This window comes from Elaeis guineensis, chromosome 6, assembly GCF_000442705.2.
Source record: "Elaeis guineensis isolate ETL-2024a chromosome 6, EG11, whole genome shotgun sequence".
Taxonomy (NCBI): Eukaryota; Viridiplantae; Streptophyta; class Magnoliopsida; order Arecales; family Arecaceae; genus Elaeis; species Elaeis guineensis.
In genome coordinates, this window is record NC_025998.2 from 8,747,593 (window position 1) to 8,766,901 (window position 19,309).

Consider the following 19,309-nt stretch of genomic DNA (forward strand, 5'->3'; position numbering starts at 1 on the left):
AGGATGCTATAATATGCTACGAAATTTTTTATAATTTTTTGAACTACATTATGATATTATATATTCTGTATATACAAAGTCATAATATATAATTTTTTAAAAAATAAAAATATTTTCGTTATTAAAAATTTTTAAAAAAAATAAAAAATATTAAATATTAAATATATATTAAAAAATAATAATTAAATATAAAATAATACTAACTATATTGGATTTTCTGCACCCGGCGGTGCATAAAGAATCTATATATCTATATAAAGCTGGAACAGAGAGAAAATATGGTTTCTTTATAAGGGGCTCTCTTAAGGCGAGGGATCATTTTTTTTTTACAGTATTTTGAGGCTTTTCACCAAAAATAAGCTTAAATTCACTTCTTCATATTAATTTTGTTTCTAATTATCTTTTCTAATAATAATTTTATTTCTGACATTTACTTTATATTGATAGTCATAAATATTGATGATAATTCTCATAATAATAAATGAGTCCCTCTTTTTAGTTGTTCATTTTGCAAGGGATTTATTGAGTCGTCGTTGGTTGTGTAGAATTTTGAGGCTTTCCACCAAAAATAAACTTAAATTCACCTCTCCCATATTAATTTCGTTTCTAATTGCCTTTTCTCATAATAATTTCATTTCTAGCATTTACTCTTATATTGATAGTCATAAATATTGATGATAATTTCTCATAATAATAAATAAGTCCCTCTTTTGGCTGTTTGTTTTGCAGGGGATTTATTGAGAGTTGTCATTTGGTTTTTCCTTTTTTTCATGGGAGCTAAATCCAGCATTCTTTCTTTTGCTATGAGTGCTTCAATTGAATGCGGGTCAGTTATGGAGGATGCTATATATATCTCTTGCTCTATTCTTGACGTAAGGACTGATTAACCATGAGATATTATTTGCTAAATGAGCTTAATGGTACAAGGAAAGATTAGACAATAAGGACTAGAATATGTCGTATTTTGGAAATTTGTTAGTCTCAAAAATATTTTCGACTTGATTAGCTTGGATATGATTTTAATTAACGAGAAAGTGATGTTTGAATATGATTTTCTTATTAGTTAATGAGTTCTAATTTTCTTCTTCTTTTTAGATAATTCTTAATTTTTTTAGTTTTGATGTTTATAAGAAAATTTGATGCATGCAATGATTAGGAAAAATCAAGTAAACTAGTTTAAGCACCTATTGATTGAAGGATATATTTTTTTATATGAAGAATTTCAAAATGGTGCCGAATACTGATCAATATCAGTTGATTATAAATAATTACAAGATTATTTTCTTGCTCATGACATCGGTGCGGAAAGCAGAAGAGGGTGGAGCAAAGATTGATCACTATGGTTTTCAATTTATTAGTCCTGAATTGTTGGATTCTCGAATCAATGATAATAGGATTCTATAAGGTTTAATTAATTTCAGTTCCACTATTGTATTTTTTTTTTTTAAATCTTAATTTGCTTTAACCCTTTATAGTTTTATGAGCCGTGTTTATTTTGTTTTTTGTGAGATGTGATTGGGTGTTTATCTGATATTGGTGATGTTGAAGTTGTTGGATTGGTGAGAAAGAAAAGAGATATTGAAGTGATAATAAATTAGTAAGATTTTTTTCTATTTTCGTGTTGTTAGTTATAAAGTTTAAACATAATCGCTATGGTTTTTGGTTTCATAATCTAGGTTTTATTTTGTTGTTTTTAACTGTTTGATTGTTGAAGCAGCTCAATGATGGCTAAGATCACTTTGTGGAGAAAATTATCTGAAAGTTTTAATTTTAATTTTATGAAAAAAATTCAGGACCTTTTATTCTAATCATGATGTTGACGATAGTTAGAAAATTTAGAGACGACGAATCGTTAGATTGAAGAAGATTGTTTATGAATTTTTTGACATAAAATTCATAATATTTTATTATTTTAGAAACTGAAATTCAAATGTTTATATGTAAAACGACAGATGATGTTGTTTTTTCTATAATAGGTGCTATGAAAATTTATATCCTTATAATTCAAAATATGAAATATTAAACTAATCACTGCTGCATGTCAACAAATAGATGCAAATTTGAAATTCAATTACTATCAGTTTTTTACATGATCCAAAATTTACTCAAATAATCTTTCCAAAAGCTAAAGAAAATAAAATAAAACATCCCATGATTATTACAAAATGAAAATAACTATATACTATATAAAATATTAATCACATATATATTGAATAATAAATTCTCATAAACAAAACTTTATTACAATATTATTTTCATTTACCATCAATATTATTGAGAGGATAATCTATTTCCATAGCGCCCTTATCAAATATAATCATATTGAATTTACAATCACTCTGATCAAATTGAAAAACAACAAACGATTCAAAAGATATCGAATAAAAATCAACAAATTGCCACCATCCATTTTGTAGCCAAATTTCTCCATCATCCTTCACAACTTCTACTTGCCATTTTTTCCTAGTAGAAACATCTAACATCACATGGTCAAGCAATTTGTTCCCATGATTCCTCACAAATTTATTTGGAATAGCCTTAAAAAAAAAAAAGACATGATAAGAATCACCAAAACAAAAAGAAAAACAAATAACAACAAATGCAATGAAAAAAATAGAGTGAGAAAAAAAAAAAACGTGCTTACAACTTTTCTTGCAGAAATCATTTCATCGAGAATAACTTTGAAAAATGAGGATTATTGGTTTTGAAAAAAAAAACATCATTAACTATATTTCCGTATTAGCCATCTGCAATAATAACCAAACACAACTTTATAACCCTCAACCCTTTCTTTTACAAGCCAAAACCTACTATACCTTATATATAATAGATTCCCACCTCATTACACTGTCAATTACTCATATTTATTTATTTAATTAAATTAAATATTATCCATATTACAAACCACCTTCCTATTTCTCAAAGATAAATGAGTCTTTAATAGACCAAATTCTTCTTATCACAAAATATCAGTTTTATTTTATCAGAAATCCTGTTCCTTAATTAACTACAATTATTGATAAAAAATGATTCCATCTCTATGAATCATTATTTTTATATATTCTAATAACAATAATTAATTCAATGCAAGACTAATATTACTTATACATCAATCATTTTATTCCACAACTTAAATAGCCAATATATAAAAAATATTTAGGAAACTAAAGAGACTTGCCGATTCAGATTACTTCTATCCAATAAATATGCACAAGATTAAAACATAATCAATTATCCATTACCAACTACTATATAAACATCATATGGGGAAGAAAAAAAGAACCCCACAATATCAATAATGGATGCATACAATACACAACCCCCTCAAGATATGTTTAATACACTTCTATTGGAATTAATAGTGGATATTTTCAAAAAATTTTACAAGATGATGATAACAGTTTCACTTCAGTTGCTTTATGATTAGTATATTCCACATTTGACAATGATATTGTGTATATGACAACAATATTAATATTTTTTTCTTATTTGTAGCTGCAAAAAATAGTTTGATATCGCTTATTCTCATGATATATTAATAAATCAAAGGTTAAATAACCTTGAAGAAAAACTACCACAAATAGACCAGTATGGCCAAAATTTTCTAACAAAGGTGACACTTGCCGGAAATGTAAGAGGTACAATGTTTTTGAGAACCGATCTCTTTTTCAACAATATGATGAAACCAGAAGGTATATTACACCTTCAAACGACAGTACATGCACAACATAGGCAAGACACTTAAAATTTTGGCATATTTTTATGGAAAAAAAAATGCAAAGGAGTCCATATCTTTCACTTATTGTTCTCCCTAATAAAAACAGACAACTATTGAAGTAATACAGATCAACACTGAAGAAAATGTAGAGGCAAGATACAAATCACAAAATCAAGCGAACAACACTCTGTTTCCTTATAGGATCCAACCATTGGATCCAAAATAAATGAGCAAATTCTTGACGATCAAAAGGATCAGATTAATTATCAATTTTGTGCTATAGATATAAATACATATAAACTGAAATATCTATTAAAATAATATTAACTATACAATTTATAATATTAAATTTATAATTTTATTTTCTGTTATATAATAATTATATATCAAAAAAATATATATATTTTTTATAAATTAAATATAAACAAATGAATAGTCCAAAACCACGCGGACAATGACTAGTTTCTTCGCTAATTGATTGTGCCATGTGTCATGGGCCTTTTCCTGGGAACCTTTGGGTACCACTTTTGGGCTCGATATCACAGCTCACAAGGACAGGACGGCAGTCGTTTCATATTTTTGCTAATTAGAATTAAGGACAAAACAACGACAGGCTGTGATCGCCTGTGCATGTGCTTTCCCTTCTCTCTCTTCTCCTTCCTCGCGAATTAATCCCGGCCGAGACAAACTAGGCATTCGGGGCGAGGCGAGATCTAGGATTCCCCGAATCCCAAACCCTAAGTAGGAGGAGTAGGAGGAGAAGGGAACGGAAGGGAAGCGGGGGGAAGATGAGCGTAATCGATATATTGACGCGCGTCGACGCGATCTGCAAGAAATACGACAAGTACGATGTCGAGAAGCAGCGCGCCGAAAATGTCTCCGGTGATGACGCCTTCGCCCGCCTCTTCGCCGCCGTCGAGTCCGACATCGAAGCTGCCCTCGAGGTCCTCCTCCGCTTTCTCCGTTTTAGGGTTTTTTTTTTTCTGCCTGATCTTCTCTTAGATGGGAATCTTTGTTCGATTCGCGATGGATTATCGGTGGATTTGTCGTGTAGAAATCGGAGATTGCGGCGCGGGAGAAGAACAGGGCGGCGGCGGTGGCGATGAATGCCGAGATCCGGCGCACCAAGGCCCGATTGATGGAGGAGGTGCCCAAATTGCAGAGGTTGGCGCTCAAGAAGGTCGGCTCCTTTGTCGTTGTGATCTTTTCTTTTATCAAAACAAAAATGATGCAATTGAATTGCATTTTTTTTTGGTTCTGTTGAGGAACAATGCAGCCACTTTAAAAGTTGTGTTTTGGCGTTTGATTTGGCATTTGTGTTATTTCGAGATTTTTTTTACATGCAAATTTGGTTCATTTATGCGATAGGTTGCATCTTGTCAAATGAGGAGCGATGCTATGGCTTTTGGGGACATACGAGCGTATGGCTTGATAGATTAGTGATTTCCTTTGTAATTCTTGAAAGCTTCGGATCATGATTTTAATTTTAGGCAAAAAAGGTCTAACCCTGAAAATATGCAAACCGGAGTCTTAGGATGAATGTTTAGAAGACGTATAGTGATATGTACAATATTAAAATGTTGACATTTTACCTAAAGGGTATATCAGTTGTTATAATTGTATTTTAATTTGTAACTCGCTTCTTGGACAACATTTGCATCGGTCTTTAATTAATGTTTTATTAATTATTGGTTGTCAGCTTGATCCAAGCAGAAGGCTGAGCCATTGATCATATCTCGGAGTGGAAAATCCTACCTTAAGTTGTTACTTCGTTATGTTGAGATTCAAGAGTTGTCAAGTGTTTAAATAAGCTTTAATAGGGGTCAATGTTGAAGAGACTAGGTTTTATGTTGTGTAAATATTATGGGGTCAGGCTCTGATTGACACTCACAATACCTTTACTGAGCCATAGAATTTGCAGATAGGAGATCGCATGCAAATGAAGAAAAATTAAGAAATTTAGTGAGATGGGAGATTAGGTATTGAAGGATGGGAAAGAAAATAGATTGCTCTATTGATCCAATTCTTGCGAATATGCTAATTTACTATCTGTATGTACATATTCTTCTGGATTGATGGAAATAATTGAAGTAATGAACTTACAGTATTTGTAGTCAAAGAGGTATCAAATGTTTGAGCTTTGCTCAAATAATTGAAGAATCGAAGGCCTCCACCTCCTTGCTGGTTTTGTAATTTGTATAGGTTAGTAGGAGTGGGGATTGGGGTTTGGAGTGAGAATTGAGAAGAGGTATCAAATATTTGAGCTTTGCTAAGACAGGTGGGTTTGGACTCATTATGAATCCACAGGCTTTTATAGAGAGATTATGAAAAGGAATTATAATGTAGCCATGTGTTTGGGGAGTTCTATCTAGTCTTGTTGAATCAACCACCACGTTCCTTGATGTTCGTACTGAATGTAAGTTGAAAGCCTTTGAGATTGGTGTTTCTTTCTTGATTGATAATGGAAATTTGATCCTTGTTGGTTAGCTGCTGTTTTAGTTAAATCTTGTTGAAGGTGCTCTTTTCAACCATCTTTTAGCTGGCTTTCACCACGATAGTTGTGATTTCTGATTGCTATATAGATTGGTCTGGGCCCCTAAACTGGCAAGTGCTTTAGGTGAGCTGGACATGGGTATTGCCTTAGAGACCTTGCGGAGTGCTATAAACTTGTTGCACCACTGATGCCATGAAATTCTATGAATTGATTACAGGATTATCTTTTATGTATGGATGGATGCGCTGAGGTTAAAGTTCCATTTAATATAGATGATTCACCCTAGGTGTGCTAGGGCACTTTTTACAGATTGTCATATGTATGTGATAGGTATAGTAAACCTGACACAGTTGATGAAGCTAAATAACTTGTTTTATGCTTCGTTGAAGTTAGCAAACTGCTATGTCTCATCAATTGTCAGTTTTAAAATGGAATTCAAAATCCAGATAGTATAGAACCTCTAATTCTTTCTTAGTTCCGGCATAGCTATTTTCAAATAAAGAAGATAGAGTTAGCATCTTGTCCTTATCTGTTCTAAACTATTAATGTTCCAGTTCTTTATTGGTTGTATTGTCTAAATTGGTTTCTGGATCTTAGAAAAATTAATTTCTTGACTGTTGCATGCATGATTGATGCCTAATTACCAAGTTATATATGCTGCTAGAAATTGAATTTGAATCTAGTATGCTTACATATTGATATTAAATCTCAATATTTAGGAACATACAGAGTCAGTAATTGAATTGTCTGTGGGTTTGCATGTTCAACAACTGTTACATGTTCATGTTATATTATTTGCTTTTGTCTTTTTAATAAGTTGTGCTTTGCTTATCAAGTTTGTCCTGATCATGAAGACTTCATGAAATTATATCAAGGAAAGTCGCTGATGCATCTTACAACAAGCATTTTGTGGTTCCTTGATCAAATATGAATTTATTACAGGTTAAAGGACTTTCAAAAGAAGAGTATGCTGCACGGAGTGATTTGGTTCTTGCACTACCAGAGAGGATCCAGTCGATTCCAGATGGAAGCACCACAGGCACCAAACAAACTGGAGGCTGGACTGCTTCAGCTTCTCGCCAAGAAATTAAATTTGACTCAACTTCAGGTTATTAATTTCTGACTTACTAAAGGCCACTTGTATAATATCTTTGCAATTTTTTCAGTTAAAAAATGATGGTAGAGATCATGCAACTAAGTGACATTATACATAAATGTTTATGATGTTTTATATCTAGAACTTTGTGTTCATCTATTTGGTTTCTGCAATTATATCTTTTGTAGTTGTCAAGGTTGGCAGATGTCTTGCCACCTGCAACATTACCTGGATATGTGACATGGGTGTCAAGCATCCAAGTATTTAGAAGAATCTGACACAGGGATACTTCTATATCTTATAGATATGTATTTAAATATATAGAATTATGGGCTAGATCTATGCTTCTCAAGTTCATATAATTTGATAAAACAGTTACTAATTATTATATTAGAATTAAAGCTTTTCATATAAAAGTGTGACAAGTAGACATGTAATAATAATGGATGATAATTTGATTGTATGAATTGTCAAGGAGTGTCATGAAATGTCTCAAGTCTCTTGAGTGTCTGACACATCAAGAAACATAAAATTTGGAGTGTCCAAGTAACACTAGTTAGCTGATCTGATATGCTCCTCTAGGTGAGTGTATACATAGAACTTCCAAAATGATCCGATTGATTCCTGAGTTTCTATTCTAAACTTATATTTGCATGAACACACAATTGTTGGCAAGCTCATTTTCAGTCACCAACACTGAAATCAGATAGGCTAATATTACTTTGAAATGGTTAATCAACTATTTCTGACAACTCCCCCAAAAGCCATTCCCAAACAGTGATAAAACCATTCAAGTACTTTGGAAGTAACACTACATCATACACTGCGGTAGGTCTAGGTCTTGGATGGGACATGATATTACAGCTAATTTGTGACCAGTGATATTTGTGATATGCTGTTGAAGGACTCTGAGTGCGATAGCACATGATGTGACATATAACCATGTACTGACGAAGACAAAGTCCGTGCTAGTTAACTAATTGTTTTATTAAAGTTTGTTTATGTTAGTTAGGAGATAATGTACGAACAATATCTTTTCCAGTTCATTCATTTTTCCCACATGAATTTGTCTGATTCCTTGTTAGCTAATGATGTGGCAATGGTATATCTATATGTAACCAGAAATACTAAAAAGAACCCTTGTTTTCTGTAAAGATGTCCAAGGGCAAAAAACTGAACAAGAATCGTGACCGAGGCTTGTGATTGAGAAAAAAAATAGTGTCAAGTATGTTGCATTTAATTGAATAATCTGGTTTGTGATGGAAATAAAGCTGTTACAGGAGTTGGTCAGACACATTAGATATATTATCATGAACTTGTTCTGGCCAGTGAGGAATTCTGTAACTAGGTTCATTAGGCTAGTGACATGCTGACATCAACACTGCTATTTATATGTATGTGTTATAATAGGGATTCTCCTATGGATGGAAAGGAATTATTCATATTATTGCTGTTACCTATCTTTTGGCTAACAAAGTGGATTATAAGATTGCACTAACTATTTCACTCTTTAATGCTTGTGGCTCTCAAATGCTCACTCACCTAAATAGAATTTCTACCATATATGTCACACCCACTTTAGAATATTGCTCCTGCTTTGAACTTGCTCCATAACACATCCACAGTCCACCACCCCTCGGCCCTTGCCCCCTTTTTTTCAAATCAATATTATTCCTTTGCTGCCAAGATATATTATAATTAGTTGTTTCAACCATAATATTTCATTTTACAACTTTGCCTACCATTTAATTCCTGTATTTTGTAAATCAAATAAGTAGATGTTCATTGTTTTTTACCGCAAATTAGTCCATATTCTAAAGTTTGTACCTTTTCCTGCTCTCACATCAGCATCTGCTCCTATGCGTGCTTCTAGTTGAGGCAGTTGAGTTGTATATGAGGGTGAAGGATCATTTCTGACCTTTTTCTTTTTTTTTTTTTCAAATCAATGTAGATGGAAGATTTGAGAGTGAATACTTTCAGCAAACTGAAGAATCAAACCAATTCAGGCAAGAGTATGAGATGCGCAAAATGAAACAGGCAAGTATTTTTCTCACGATACCTTATTTTATTATTGACTTCTGGTTTACATTTCTAACATGTTTAGTCAAACATTTTATATGATCCCAGAGTTCATCTATTATGGTACTGTTTAACAAGGTCTCTTCAGAATCTAATGAATTTAGCTCATAACTGGACAGATTTCCTAACATGCCTTCTTATGTGTTCTCTTTCATCTCACCCTTCTGTCTTTCTTTGAATTTTGTTCAATTTTCCCATTTTTCTTTCTCCTGGTGCGGGGATGCTATGCTTTTAACTGACCACCAGTTGGTCTACCCTCCTACTTTGGGTTGACTCACAATATTGATGCAATGAAATTTCACTTCCATCAGTTTTTGAAATTTTGCTTCCCAATTCATTTGGCGCGCATACAATATGCCCAGTCTTCCAAGTCGTCCAATTCTATGCCAAACTTCAGACATCCTTTTTAGCATTGTTGAGCATTTAATTTCATTCATTGACTCAAGCATATTTACTATAGTCCTTTTTTTGTTTTGCCTTAGATTTCTTTTTCCTTTTTTCTTTTCTACTTTGTGTAGCCCTGCCATGAATCCACATATTGGTGTATTTCACTATGACTTTTTAAATTTGGTCCTTCCTACATTTTTCATGTAGGTTTGATTATTCTTGACATGTCATCAAACCCTCTTTGTGTTACCTTTTCCTCGCATCTTAGTTTTTCTGTGTGTTCTTTTTCTTGCTGATCTAATCATTTTTCTCTTTGAGTTACTTCTTTACAAGCTGCATGCTTGGTGATCATATTACAATGGGCCTTGTCTGACTTGCTGCTCCTTGTGATACAAGTATCACCATTCATTCTCTAACTTAATTTTCCATTGACAACTCAACATTCTTGATAAATAGTTAAGCATGTCACTTTCTGGGTTCAGATTGTTTGTATTTTGCAGAATGATGATTCTTGGAGCACATCTTTGTCTAATAAGTATATTGTTTGCAGAATAACTTTCTTCTATAAAAGTTTCCTTGCTAACAAGGTTGTTAATATCTTTACAGGATCAAGGTTTGGATATTATATCTGAAGGCTTGGATACACTGAAAAACATGGCCCATGATATGGATGAGGTTTGCTGTTGCTTGTTATATATGCTAGATAGTAGATATTATGACAGATTTAGGATTGACCTCTTTAGTTTATCCATGCAGGAACTGGATAGACAAGTCCCTTTGATGGATGAGATTGATACGAAGGTTGGATATTTGACCTTTACTAAAATAATATATTTTAGGAGCAAAACTTAGCTTGGTTATGTATTGATTGGTATATGGACATATATTACAGGTGGACAAGGCTACTGCAGACCTTAAAAATACTAATGTGAGACTGAAGGAGACTGTTAACCAGGTATCCTTTATTCTCTTTCTAAATGGCATATACATCTTGTTAACGTGCAAGGTAATTAGATTTTGAATACTTCCAATTTAGCTTTAGTAAGTTTGCTTTTGAATTTGTTTCAGCTGAGATCCAGTCGCAATTTTTGCATTGATATCATCCTGCTGTGTATTATTCTGGGCATTGCTGCTTATCTATACAAGTAAGTTTGTTTTGCACTTGATTTTCATTAATTGCACTCATGCAGAAAATAGTTATTTATCGCAATTTTCGTCTGTTTAATCCCAAAAGAGTGGTTGTCTTATGACACTGGATGTGTTTTTTCGCTAGAAACCATACCAAGTGTCGATGCATGAGATGATCTGTTTTTTTAATCATGTATAACTTTGTGTTTTTCTCCTTATCTCAAAGTTTTTATTGTTTGCATTATTGAAAATATCATGTGGTATGTTTTGCTTGGCACCTCTATGGGTGTCTGCATAGAGAGGATACCTGGTGTTGGATCTTCTGAATAGGTATTGATGACACGAATATACATCGTGCATGCTTGCATTGTATGCACATTTTATGCTTATGTTCTTCTTACAAATGATAGTAAAATATTGATCAAAAGAGAGAAGGCAGATCACATCCAAGCCTATGGAGTAATTCAGTTGATGAAGTATATCTTATAGAAAGAATGTATGAGTTTATATATTAAGAGGAACCATTAGTCAAAGCATATATCAGCCATACTATTTTTCTTTTGTTTTACATTTTTTTTGATCTCTTGTAATTATATTTGGTTTTTTAGTGCATTGGAGTAGAGTTGAAAGTTATCTAGCCATAACGACACACATACTAGTGCCGATATATCCGGACATTCTATACAAAACTCTTGTGATGATCTGGGACCTTATCCAAAAAAGCAAACGAGAAGGCATTATCTAGGTTCCTTGGCCCCATATAAGCACCCAAGATCTTCTCAGTGAACAACCGATGCGAGACTAAATACTCACCCCAAATAGCTAGCTGGAAGATATTATTTCGATTCCTCAACCCTGTATAAGTATCCAAAATCTTCCCAGCGAATAATCGATATGTGACTAAATATATGCCTACATGAGTCCTCACAACTTTGAAGCATAAGAACCATCTAACTTGTAATCGAAAAAACACCTAACCTTCATCAGACATCTATAGACCCTATAAGAATCACATAGTTGCTTGCTTTTCTTTCTTATTTATATATTTTAGAGTCTTGTCAAAGATAATGGATATCACATGCTTCTATTATTATTAAAAATAAGAAAAAGCCACTAAAACATGTTTTATTGATATTTTATCATTAAAATCATATGATGGTGTTTCTCTATTTTTAATAAATAGCCATGTTAGCACAAACCCATGGATTTATGCTCCACATTCCATATATATCATTCCTTGGGATTTTATTTTATGTATAGACATTATCTTGTTATATATAGCCATATCCTCTTATGTGAGCCTTCTCAAAACATGTTTTAGAAGCCCGAGGTTTTTCTCATGGTCCTGCCTTCTCTAATCAGATCCAATCATTATTGTTCTAATATTCTCAACTTATGTGTATGATTTGACACTGCTGTTAATTTTATAACTGTAGATAATCTGTGGACCCTGGGGAGGTATTGACGCATCTATTTGGGGGCTGTATCACGTGTAACAGCCCAACCACCAAATATACATCTACTTGGAGGGGCATTTTTGAGTTTTCAGTCCTTTCATATTTTGGACAAGGATAGGAGTGGAAGGGGCGTGGGCTGATCGATTTTTGAAGTAGTTTGCATGCTAACATGCAGCATTATAGTTATAATGCTTGATTAAACTTCCGATTTTCATGTCAAGAAGTCACGCCTCAAAGTGGAATATAAGGAGGTGACTTCCTATCTTAATTAATCATGGACAAAAAGCTTGGACAGAGAGTCTTCAATCTTTTCTTAGTGAAGCAGGCTATAGTATTTCTTGTACATCAATGCACAATCGTACCTATGTTGGGGATTTGTCCATCAAGCCATCATATGTGTCTGAATTCTGAAAACCTCCTTCCTTGGGTTAGAGCCAGGCCAGCTTTTATCTGTCAGGACACATTTATTTTAGAATCTTCAACCAATGTAGACAATGGCATAATTTGGATATTGTATTTTCTTCATTTTAATTTTTTCCTGGCATGTGCTTCCAGTAGAGATTATGTTTCAAAGACATTATTTTTCCTTCATTTAAAGAATTAAAAACAAAGGTACGAATGTACTTCATTTGTTAGGTCATTGATTTTCATGACTCCAGCACGTTAAGAGTTGGTGATTCCTTTCTTGGCTGCGGAATTAGAGGGCTAATATGACACCCTTCCAGTTAATACAGGACTATTACACCCTTCCAGTTAATACAGGAACTCTTTGTAGGACACGTTTGTATAGATTACTCCAGTGAAGTCTTTGAAAGAGTTCTAGTTGGATATTTACTCAGATGGTAAAACAGAAGGTACAGGGTCTAGTCTTGTCATGAGATTTGCACTACAATTGATTTCATAAACTCGGCACCATTTCTTTTTGATCTGGTTGAATTGGACTCTGTGTGATGATTGTTAGCAAAAAAACCCTGCATGATGATTATAAAAAATATTGCTTTGCATCCACTCTTTCTACTATTGCGGTACCCAAAAAAAACTCTTCAGCATGCTTGGTTTCAAGACGTTTTTCTTTATTGCGTTTGTTCAGTTCTCATCTCTTTTTTTGTTGCAGCGTATTGAAGAAGTGAGATACTAGGAAATTTGGTACCTGTGCTTGGTCTTGCCGCTGACCACGAGCATGTGTTTAATGGGACCAAGATGGGCTAATCTGTACACATTGAATCCTCCCCGTTCTTGTTATCATGTATATTTGTTTTCAAACTAAATTGAGACATATTTTAGTTTTCCACAGGATCTCCATGGCTTGTGTATGAAGAGCTTGAGTTTTGGTGTCTTTTACAGTTCAGAGATGGATATTTGTGACTTAATGACCAGCTGTCTATCTTATGCATCTTTTAGCTTGCAAAGTCGTATTAAACTTTGCTAAATGACTAGATGTCACCGACTAGCGTTAACATAACTGGTGTTGCTTAAAATGTAGGTCAACTCTGACACTACTGGATGAAAATTAGTTGGAAATTTGGGTGTCTTCATGATATCTCAGTCCCGATTGTGTTTTGGGGGTCAAGTTTGATACATTTTCAAGTGACGTCTTTTTACCCCTCCAATTCCTCTTCTTTTTTTTTTAAAAAAAATTATTTGCTTGAAAGCCATTGTTCAACGATGGTGGGTTTTTGGATTTAATGAGGCAGGTTTCTTCATAGCATTGCGGTTGACTTTCTTAATGAAATGGCTATAAATCAAATTGGACCGGAGTTGATTCCAGAAAACAAGTCAAATGAAGATTTAGGTTTAAAAAAAATGCATGGGATTGCATGTCATGAGATGCAGAGGATTTTGAAAATTCTACGATATGGCAGTAGTTGGTTTTCAATTTGCAATTTTTCTTTTAAAAAAAGATTCTCATCATTAGATGAAAATTGTCCTTTGGTACCCTAGCATTCCCAACTCTAATGCACCTATCTATTTGCCTAATGTAGGATTCACACAAGTTTTAAAGATTAATAAATATTTCTCCAAACAAAAATTAAAAAGAATATATACTGATTTTTTTCAAAAAGATAATACAAAAATTAAACATTAATTGCATAAAATTCAGTTAAAAATGTAAACTTTCAAGATTCTGACCAAAAGAACATCTCATTCTTTTTATTTTATTTATTTCTTTTTTTTGAACAGGCATCAGAGTCTTTAGGAATAGCTAAGATCCATCAGATTGGTACTATAATTTAATCATCAGTGGAAGGAAGAGAAGGAAGCTCTGATGTTGGGCATGGTAGCGATTGTCTAGTCGAAGTTGAAATTGAAATAGAAATAGATGGCAATCGATTCATAATTTGAATCGAAATTGAAATAAATTTTAAATATAATTAAATTTTGAGTGATTGTGGTATTCTCATTTCCAACCCCTCTTCTTCTCTCCCTCCAAAATAAGAACGGAATCTCCCGATGAGTCACTAATTCATATTTTTATTCTATTGTCCGACTACCCCCAACCAAATATGCATTGAAAGGCTATCATACAGTTAATACCTAGTCTTAATACCGGAGGGAGCAGAAGCTGGAGTTCCTTGCATCTGCTAATCAGCAATTCTAAGATCCTAAACCCTAAATCCTAGACCTCTACCATCAAGATTTAAGGTACATTCTCTTCCCCTAACCCCCTCTTCTTTCCCTTCTTTTAAGAGCATGGTTGTCTGCAATGCCAAAAACGCATCCTTGTCTTGAACTAAATCATCGCCAGAGAACATGCACTAAAAGAATCCATGAATGAGTTCAATTCCTCCCGGGCATAATTTGCTTTCAGAATTAGAGCATTCCTCTTATTCTCTTTTATGAAATATTGATATTTATCAAATCGCAGCTGGTCGTGGTTTTTTGTGGGATTGTGTGCCTATTAATATTGCATATACACAAATCAGTCGTACAAATTACTTGTGCTGACTGCAGATCTGACATCATTGAAAACTTGGTGCAATATGAGTCTGGTTTTGTGGGGGTTGGTGGATAGGATGGAGTAGGAATTCGTGACACAGAAAGCACTTCTCATGTTGCAAATCTGACGCAAGAAAGCGATAGATTACATCATTTACAGCAAAGAAATAGAGACCATGAGCGTGGAAGACTTGTGAATTATAGAAAATCTAGTTTTATACTATGATTTGATCATAGATGATATCAATGAAGATCTTCTGAACGCATCCAAAGAAGATCCAAGTATAAGACAGAAAGTACTTGTCAACTTTTTTTTTTGATTGAAAGTGGGAGGGAGATCCACCAATATATTACATGGAAGTTTTTATGGACAATGAAAATGGGTTTAGCAGGATTGGGAGGCCAACGAGATTAAAGTAATGAGCTCATTACGGAATCTCAATTGACTTGAAGTGGTTCATTCTCTTTGAACAATGATGACGAACAAATAAAGAGGTCAGACATTATTACAACAGTGGATTGTCAGACATAAGTGATGAGCAAGTCGGTTTTGTTATGAAGAGCTCCAGAAGACCACAAAGAAGTTTTTTCGAACTCGATGAAGTGTCTTAAAATGTGTGCACGAAGGGACGCCTTTCATGCAAAATTTTAACATTGCTGGAAAAACTGAATGAGAATTTTTTTTTAATTATTACTGCCGTTGCTTTTTAGCAAATAAAGAGCATTATGTAGTCTCTCTTCACGCTTGTTTGTGCATCATGTCAACTAGTACTCATCAACTTTGGTAAGCAAAGATTAAATGAAGTCTAGTTTGCTGGTTAGCTATGAGTTCCAACATGGTTACTCTTTTCCCCCTACGATCCAATTTAACCTTTGCGCTTGAAAACGTATCACTGGCCGGGATCGGAGCAGCTGCCCTGACATCAACCTAAGGACCGTAGAACTGAAGATACATCAATAAATCTGAGAACAGAAAGTGAACAGGGGAACTTTGCATGCAGATTATGAGATAGAAGACATAGTTTTCTGAAGAAGTATATTTGACATCTCCAAGGGCTGATATTATACTCGATTAATCTGCCACCTCACACATTCCCTTATGAGTTCTCTTGCAACGCAGGAAGGTATTGTGTATCTATGATTCGAATTCACTAACATGGAAGAATAGCAAAACAGGGTATGGTTGTAAATCTAACGAAGTTGAGGACCATCTTATGATTTGTTTTAAATGTGATCAGACCAGTCTGATGAGGAAAGGTGATCCAAGTATGGGAACAGTATTTTTTTTTTTTTTCCTTTTTTTTGGGGGGTAGTGATCAAGTTATGCTCTGAGTACAAGAACTCGGAAAAAATAAAAAATACTGCATCATTTAAGAAAAATGCATATATGTGAAGTTTCATTTTTAGACGCAAGAAACTAGTAAGGAAATTTGTACTTCTTATGCAAGTTACATTTACAGTCCGTTAGTAAGGGAAGTGTTGCAGATCCGCAGATCAGACACCAAAGACCATCGAAAGGGGCAATTTTGGATAATAACTTCCCTTAAAACTGAAAAAAAAAAAAAACACTTCCCAGCATTGTTTAAACATAAACTGCTATTCGACCGCTGCTGGAAACATGGGTGAGAGATGTATCTGGATGTCATTATCTGGCTAATTACCCATCCAAAAAGTCACGGACTTGGCAGACGATGCAGCATTTTGTTTGGTCGCAAGTCCTTAGCCTTCGACGCTTTAAACTATTTTGCTTTGGTATGCATAGTTAATGATGTAATTTATGATGTATTATTTAACATTCTATCCTACCGAATATATATATATATATATATATATATATATATATATATATGATCAGGACACCACCACACAGGATTTTTTCGATATTACTCACATTGCAACAGGAAGAAAGAAGAAAATAATACGAACACAATGAGATACGTGGATCAGCCCAAGCATTGTCTCTAAGGGGCATGCAAGCTTAACTATAAGAAAAAAATAAATACACGAAGAGAACACTCACTCTCAACTCTCTGTATATCACCATCTCTCAACTAGAAACTACCCTCACAAAAAATCTCTAAAATCTCCCAAAGAGATCCTCTCACAGGCCTGTCAGCATCAGGATCTTTGACGTCTCTGGATACTTCCTGTGGAGTGAACCGCTACATTGTGTCTCTCCGTAGCTACTCTGTCTGATGCTCTGCTTTGCCTCCGATTCTTTGTCGGTGCTCTGCAGTATCTTCTCTGCCTGCTGCATACACTCGGTCTCTGCCAGACTCCTCTTGATGGCTGCACGAGCCTTCCTTGCACTAATGCCTCCACTTACAACTCTTTTCCGCTCTCTCTCCACGGTTCTGTACCCACAGAGCTGTTTATAGCCCCAAAACCTAGCTTAGATCGGAGACAAGACTCTGAATCAAACTCCAAATGCCTCCCAGCCATCGGATCTTCATCGCTTGCATCTCCAGCCATTGGATCGCGCTTGATCACGCCCGATTAAACTTCTCAAATCACCGCCAGCTTCCTCAACTGTCAGATCGGATCCAGATCATGCTCGCAAGCCTCTACCATCGTTTGATCGCACCTCAGTCTATAGAATTTTTCATAGACCATGAGAATCACCTCCGAAAATGCATTGGTCTATCGTACACCGCGTGAAATGCGGTGTGAAATACCGTTGGTCCATGAGCGAGGCATGGACCGCATGAAGTTTGACTGGCCGCATGCCTCGCACGCGCCTGGTGGGCCTCGCCCGTGGCCGACCTGCACACGCCCGTGCATTGGGCCGCACATCGGTGGCCGACCTGCGCATCTGGGCTTGGCCCGTGCACTGGCCTAGGTCGGGCCTGCTGTTGGGTAGTGTGCTGTGGTTCTCTGTCCTTCCTTCTTGCCTGCACGTTGTAGGCCCCATTACTTCATGTTTCTGGACTCCTCACGATGTGCTCTTTGAGTTGGACTTCTCCTCATTTGGGTTTCTATTCCTGTTGGTCGAATTTGAGATATTTTTTCCAATAATCTCCATCTTGACTCGATACTTGACCTCTACCTGACTTTGAAAGCTTTTGAATCTTTTCGTCCCCACGTCTTGAGACAATCGCCTGCTACTCATAGATGGACAAATATGAGAATTGAGTCAGACTACTCGATTCCATCTCCATCATATGCTGTGCACCTCACAGCACTTCTTGACTTAAGACCTGCTCGGAGTAGTCTTTTGGTAATGTCGCATATCCTTCTTCTGAGTCTCTCTTCCTGTGTCCGATCCATCTCCACTTGGAGCTCCATCTTGCACTAGGCTCCTGCTGGCATTCTTCATGTAAACGGCTCCTCCTTATACAAGAGAACATTGATCAACCCTTTGCGGTTGATCTCCATCTTGATTGTGCCTGTTTTCTCCATCTTCAATCTTGACCACCACCGTCGCAACCTGCATCAGTACCAATTTGGCTTTGATACCAATTGTTAGAGATGTCTGGTTAAGACACCACAACCATAGATCTTTTTGATACCACTCACATCGCAGCAGGAAAAAAAAAATAATACAGACACAATCAGGTACGTGGTTTAGGCCAAGCACTGCCTTCATGGGACATGTAAGCTTCACTATAAGAAAAAAATAAATATAAGAGAAGAACATTCGCTCTCAACTCTCTGTATACCACCATTTCTCAAGTAGAAGCTATCTTCACAAAAGCTCTCTCAAATCTTCCAAGAAGATCTTCTCACAGGCCTACCAGTATCAGAGTCCTCGACGTCTCTGGATGCTTCTTGTGGAGCGAACTGCTACATCATCTCTCCATAGTTGCTTTGTTTGACGCTCTGCTCTGCCTCCGATCCCCTGTCGGTGCTCTTTAGTATATGCTCTGCCTGCTACACACACTCGGTACTCTGTCGGACTCCTTCCGACAGCTGCATGAGCCTCCCTCACACTGATGCCTCTGCTCACGGCTCTCTGCCGCTCTCTCTCCACGATTCTGTGCCTACAAGGCAGCTTATAGCCCCAAAACCTAGCT

At 35.3% G+C, this 19,309-nt stretch overlaps 1 protein-coding gene across 1 annotated transcript; it reads left to right on the forward strand.

Moving 5' to 3' along the window:
* The first annotated feature begins 4,344 nt into the window (after window positions 1-4,344).
* On the forward strand, window positions 4,345-13,752 carry LOC140858437 (syntaxin-71-like). Its single transcript, XM_073259054.1, has 9 exons — window positions 4,345-4,662; window positions 4,773-4,898; window positions 7,155-7,320; window positions 9,260-9,345; window positions 10,381-10,449; window positions 10,531-10,575; window positions 10,667-10,729; window positions 10,843-10,919; window positions 13,474-13,752. Exons 1-9 carry the CDS (start codon window positions 4,507-4,509, stop codon window positions 13,487-13,489), a joined length of 804 nt encoding a protein of 267 aa, XP_073115155.1. The 5' UTR covers window positions 4,345-4,506; the 3' UTR covers window positions 13,490-13,752.
* The last annotated feature ends 5,557 nt before the right edge of the window (window positions 13,753-19,309 follow it).

Excerpts from the sequence above, each read along its gene's own strand:
- LOC140858437 (XM_073259054.1), top strand. The coding sequence starts at position 4,507 with ATGAGCGTAATCGATATATTGACGCGCGTCGACGCGATCTGCAAGAAA. Across the intron at positions 4,899-7,154 it reads AGAGGTTGGCGCTCAAGAAG|GTTAAAGGACTTTCAAAAGA; the intron begins GTCGGCTCCTTT and ends AATTTATTACAG. Across the intron at positions 7,321-9,259 it reads TAAATTTGACTCAACTTCAG|ATGGAAGATTTGAGAGTGAA; the intron begins GTTATTAATTTC and ends AAATCAATGTAG.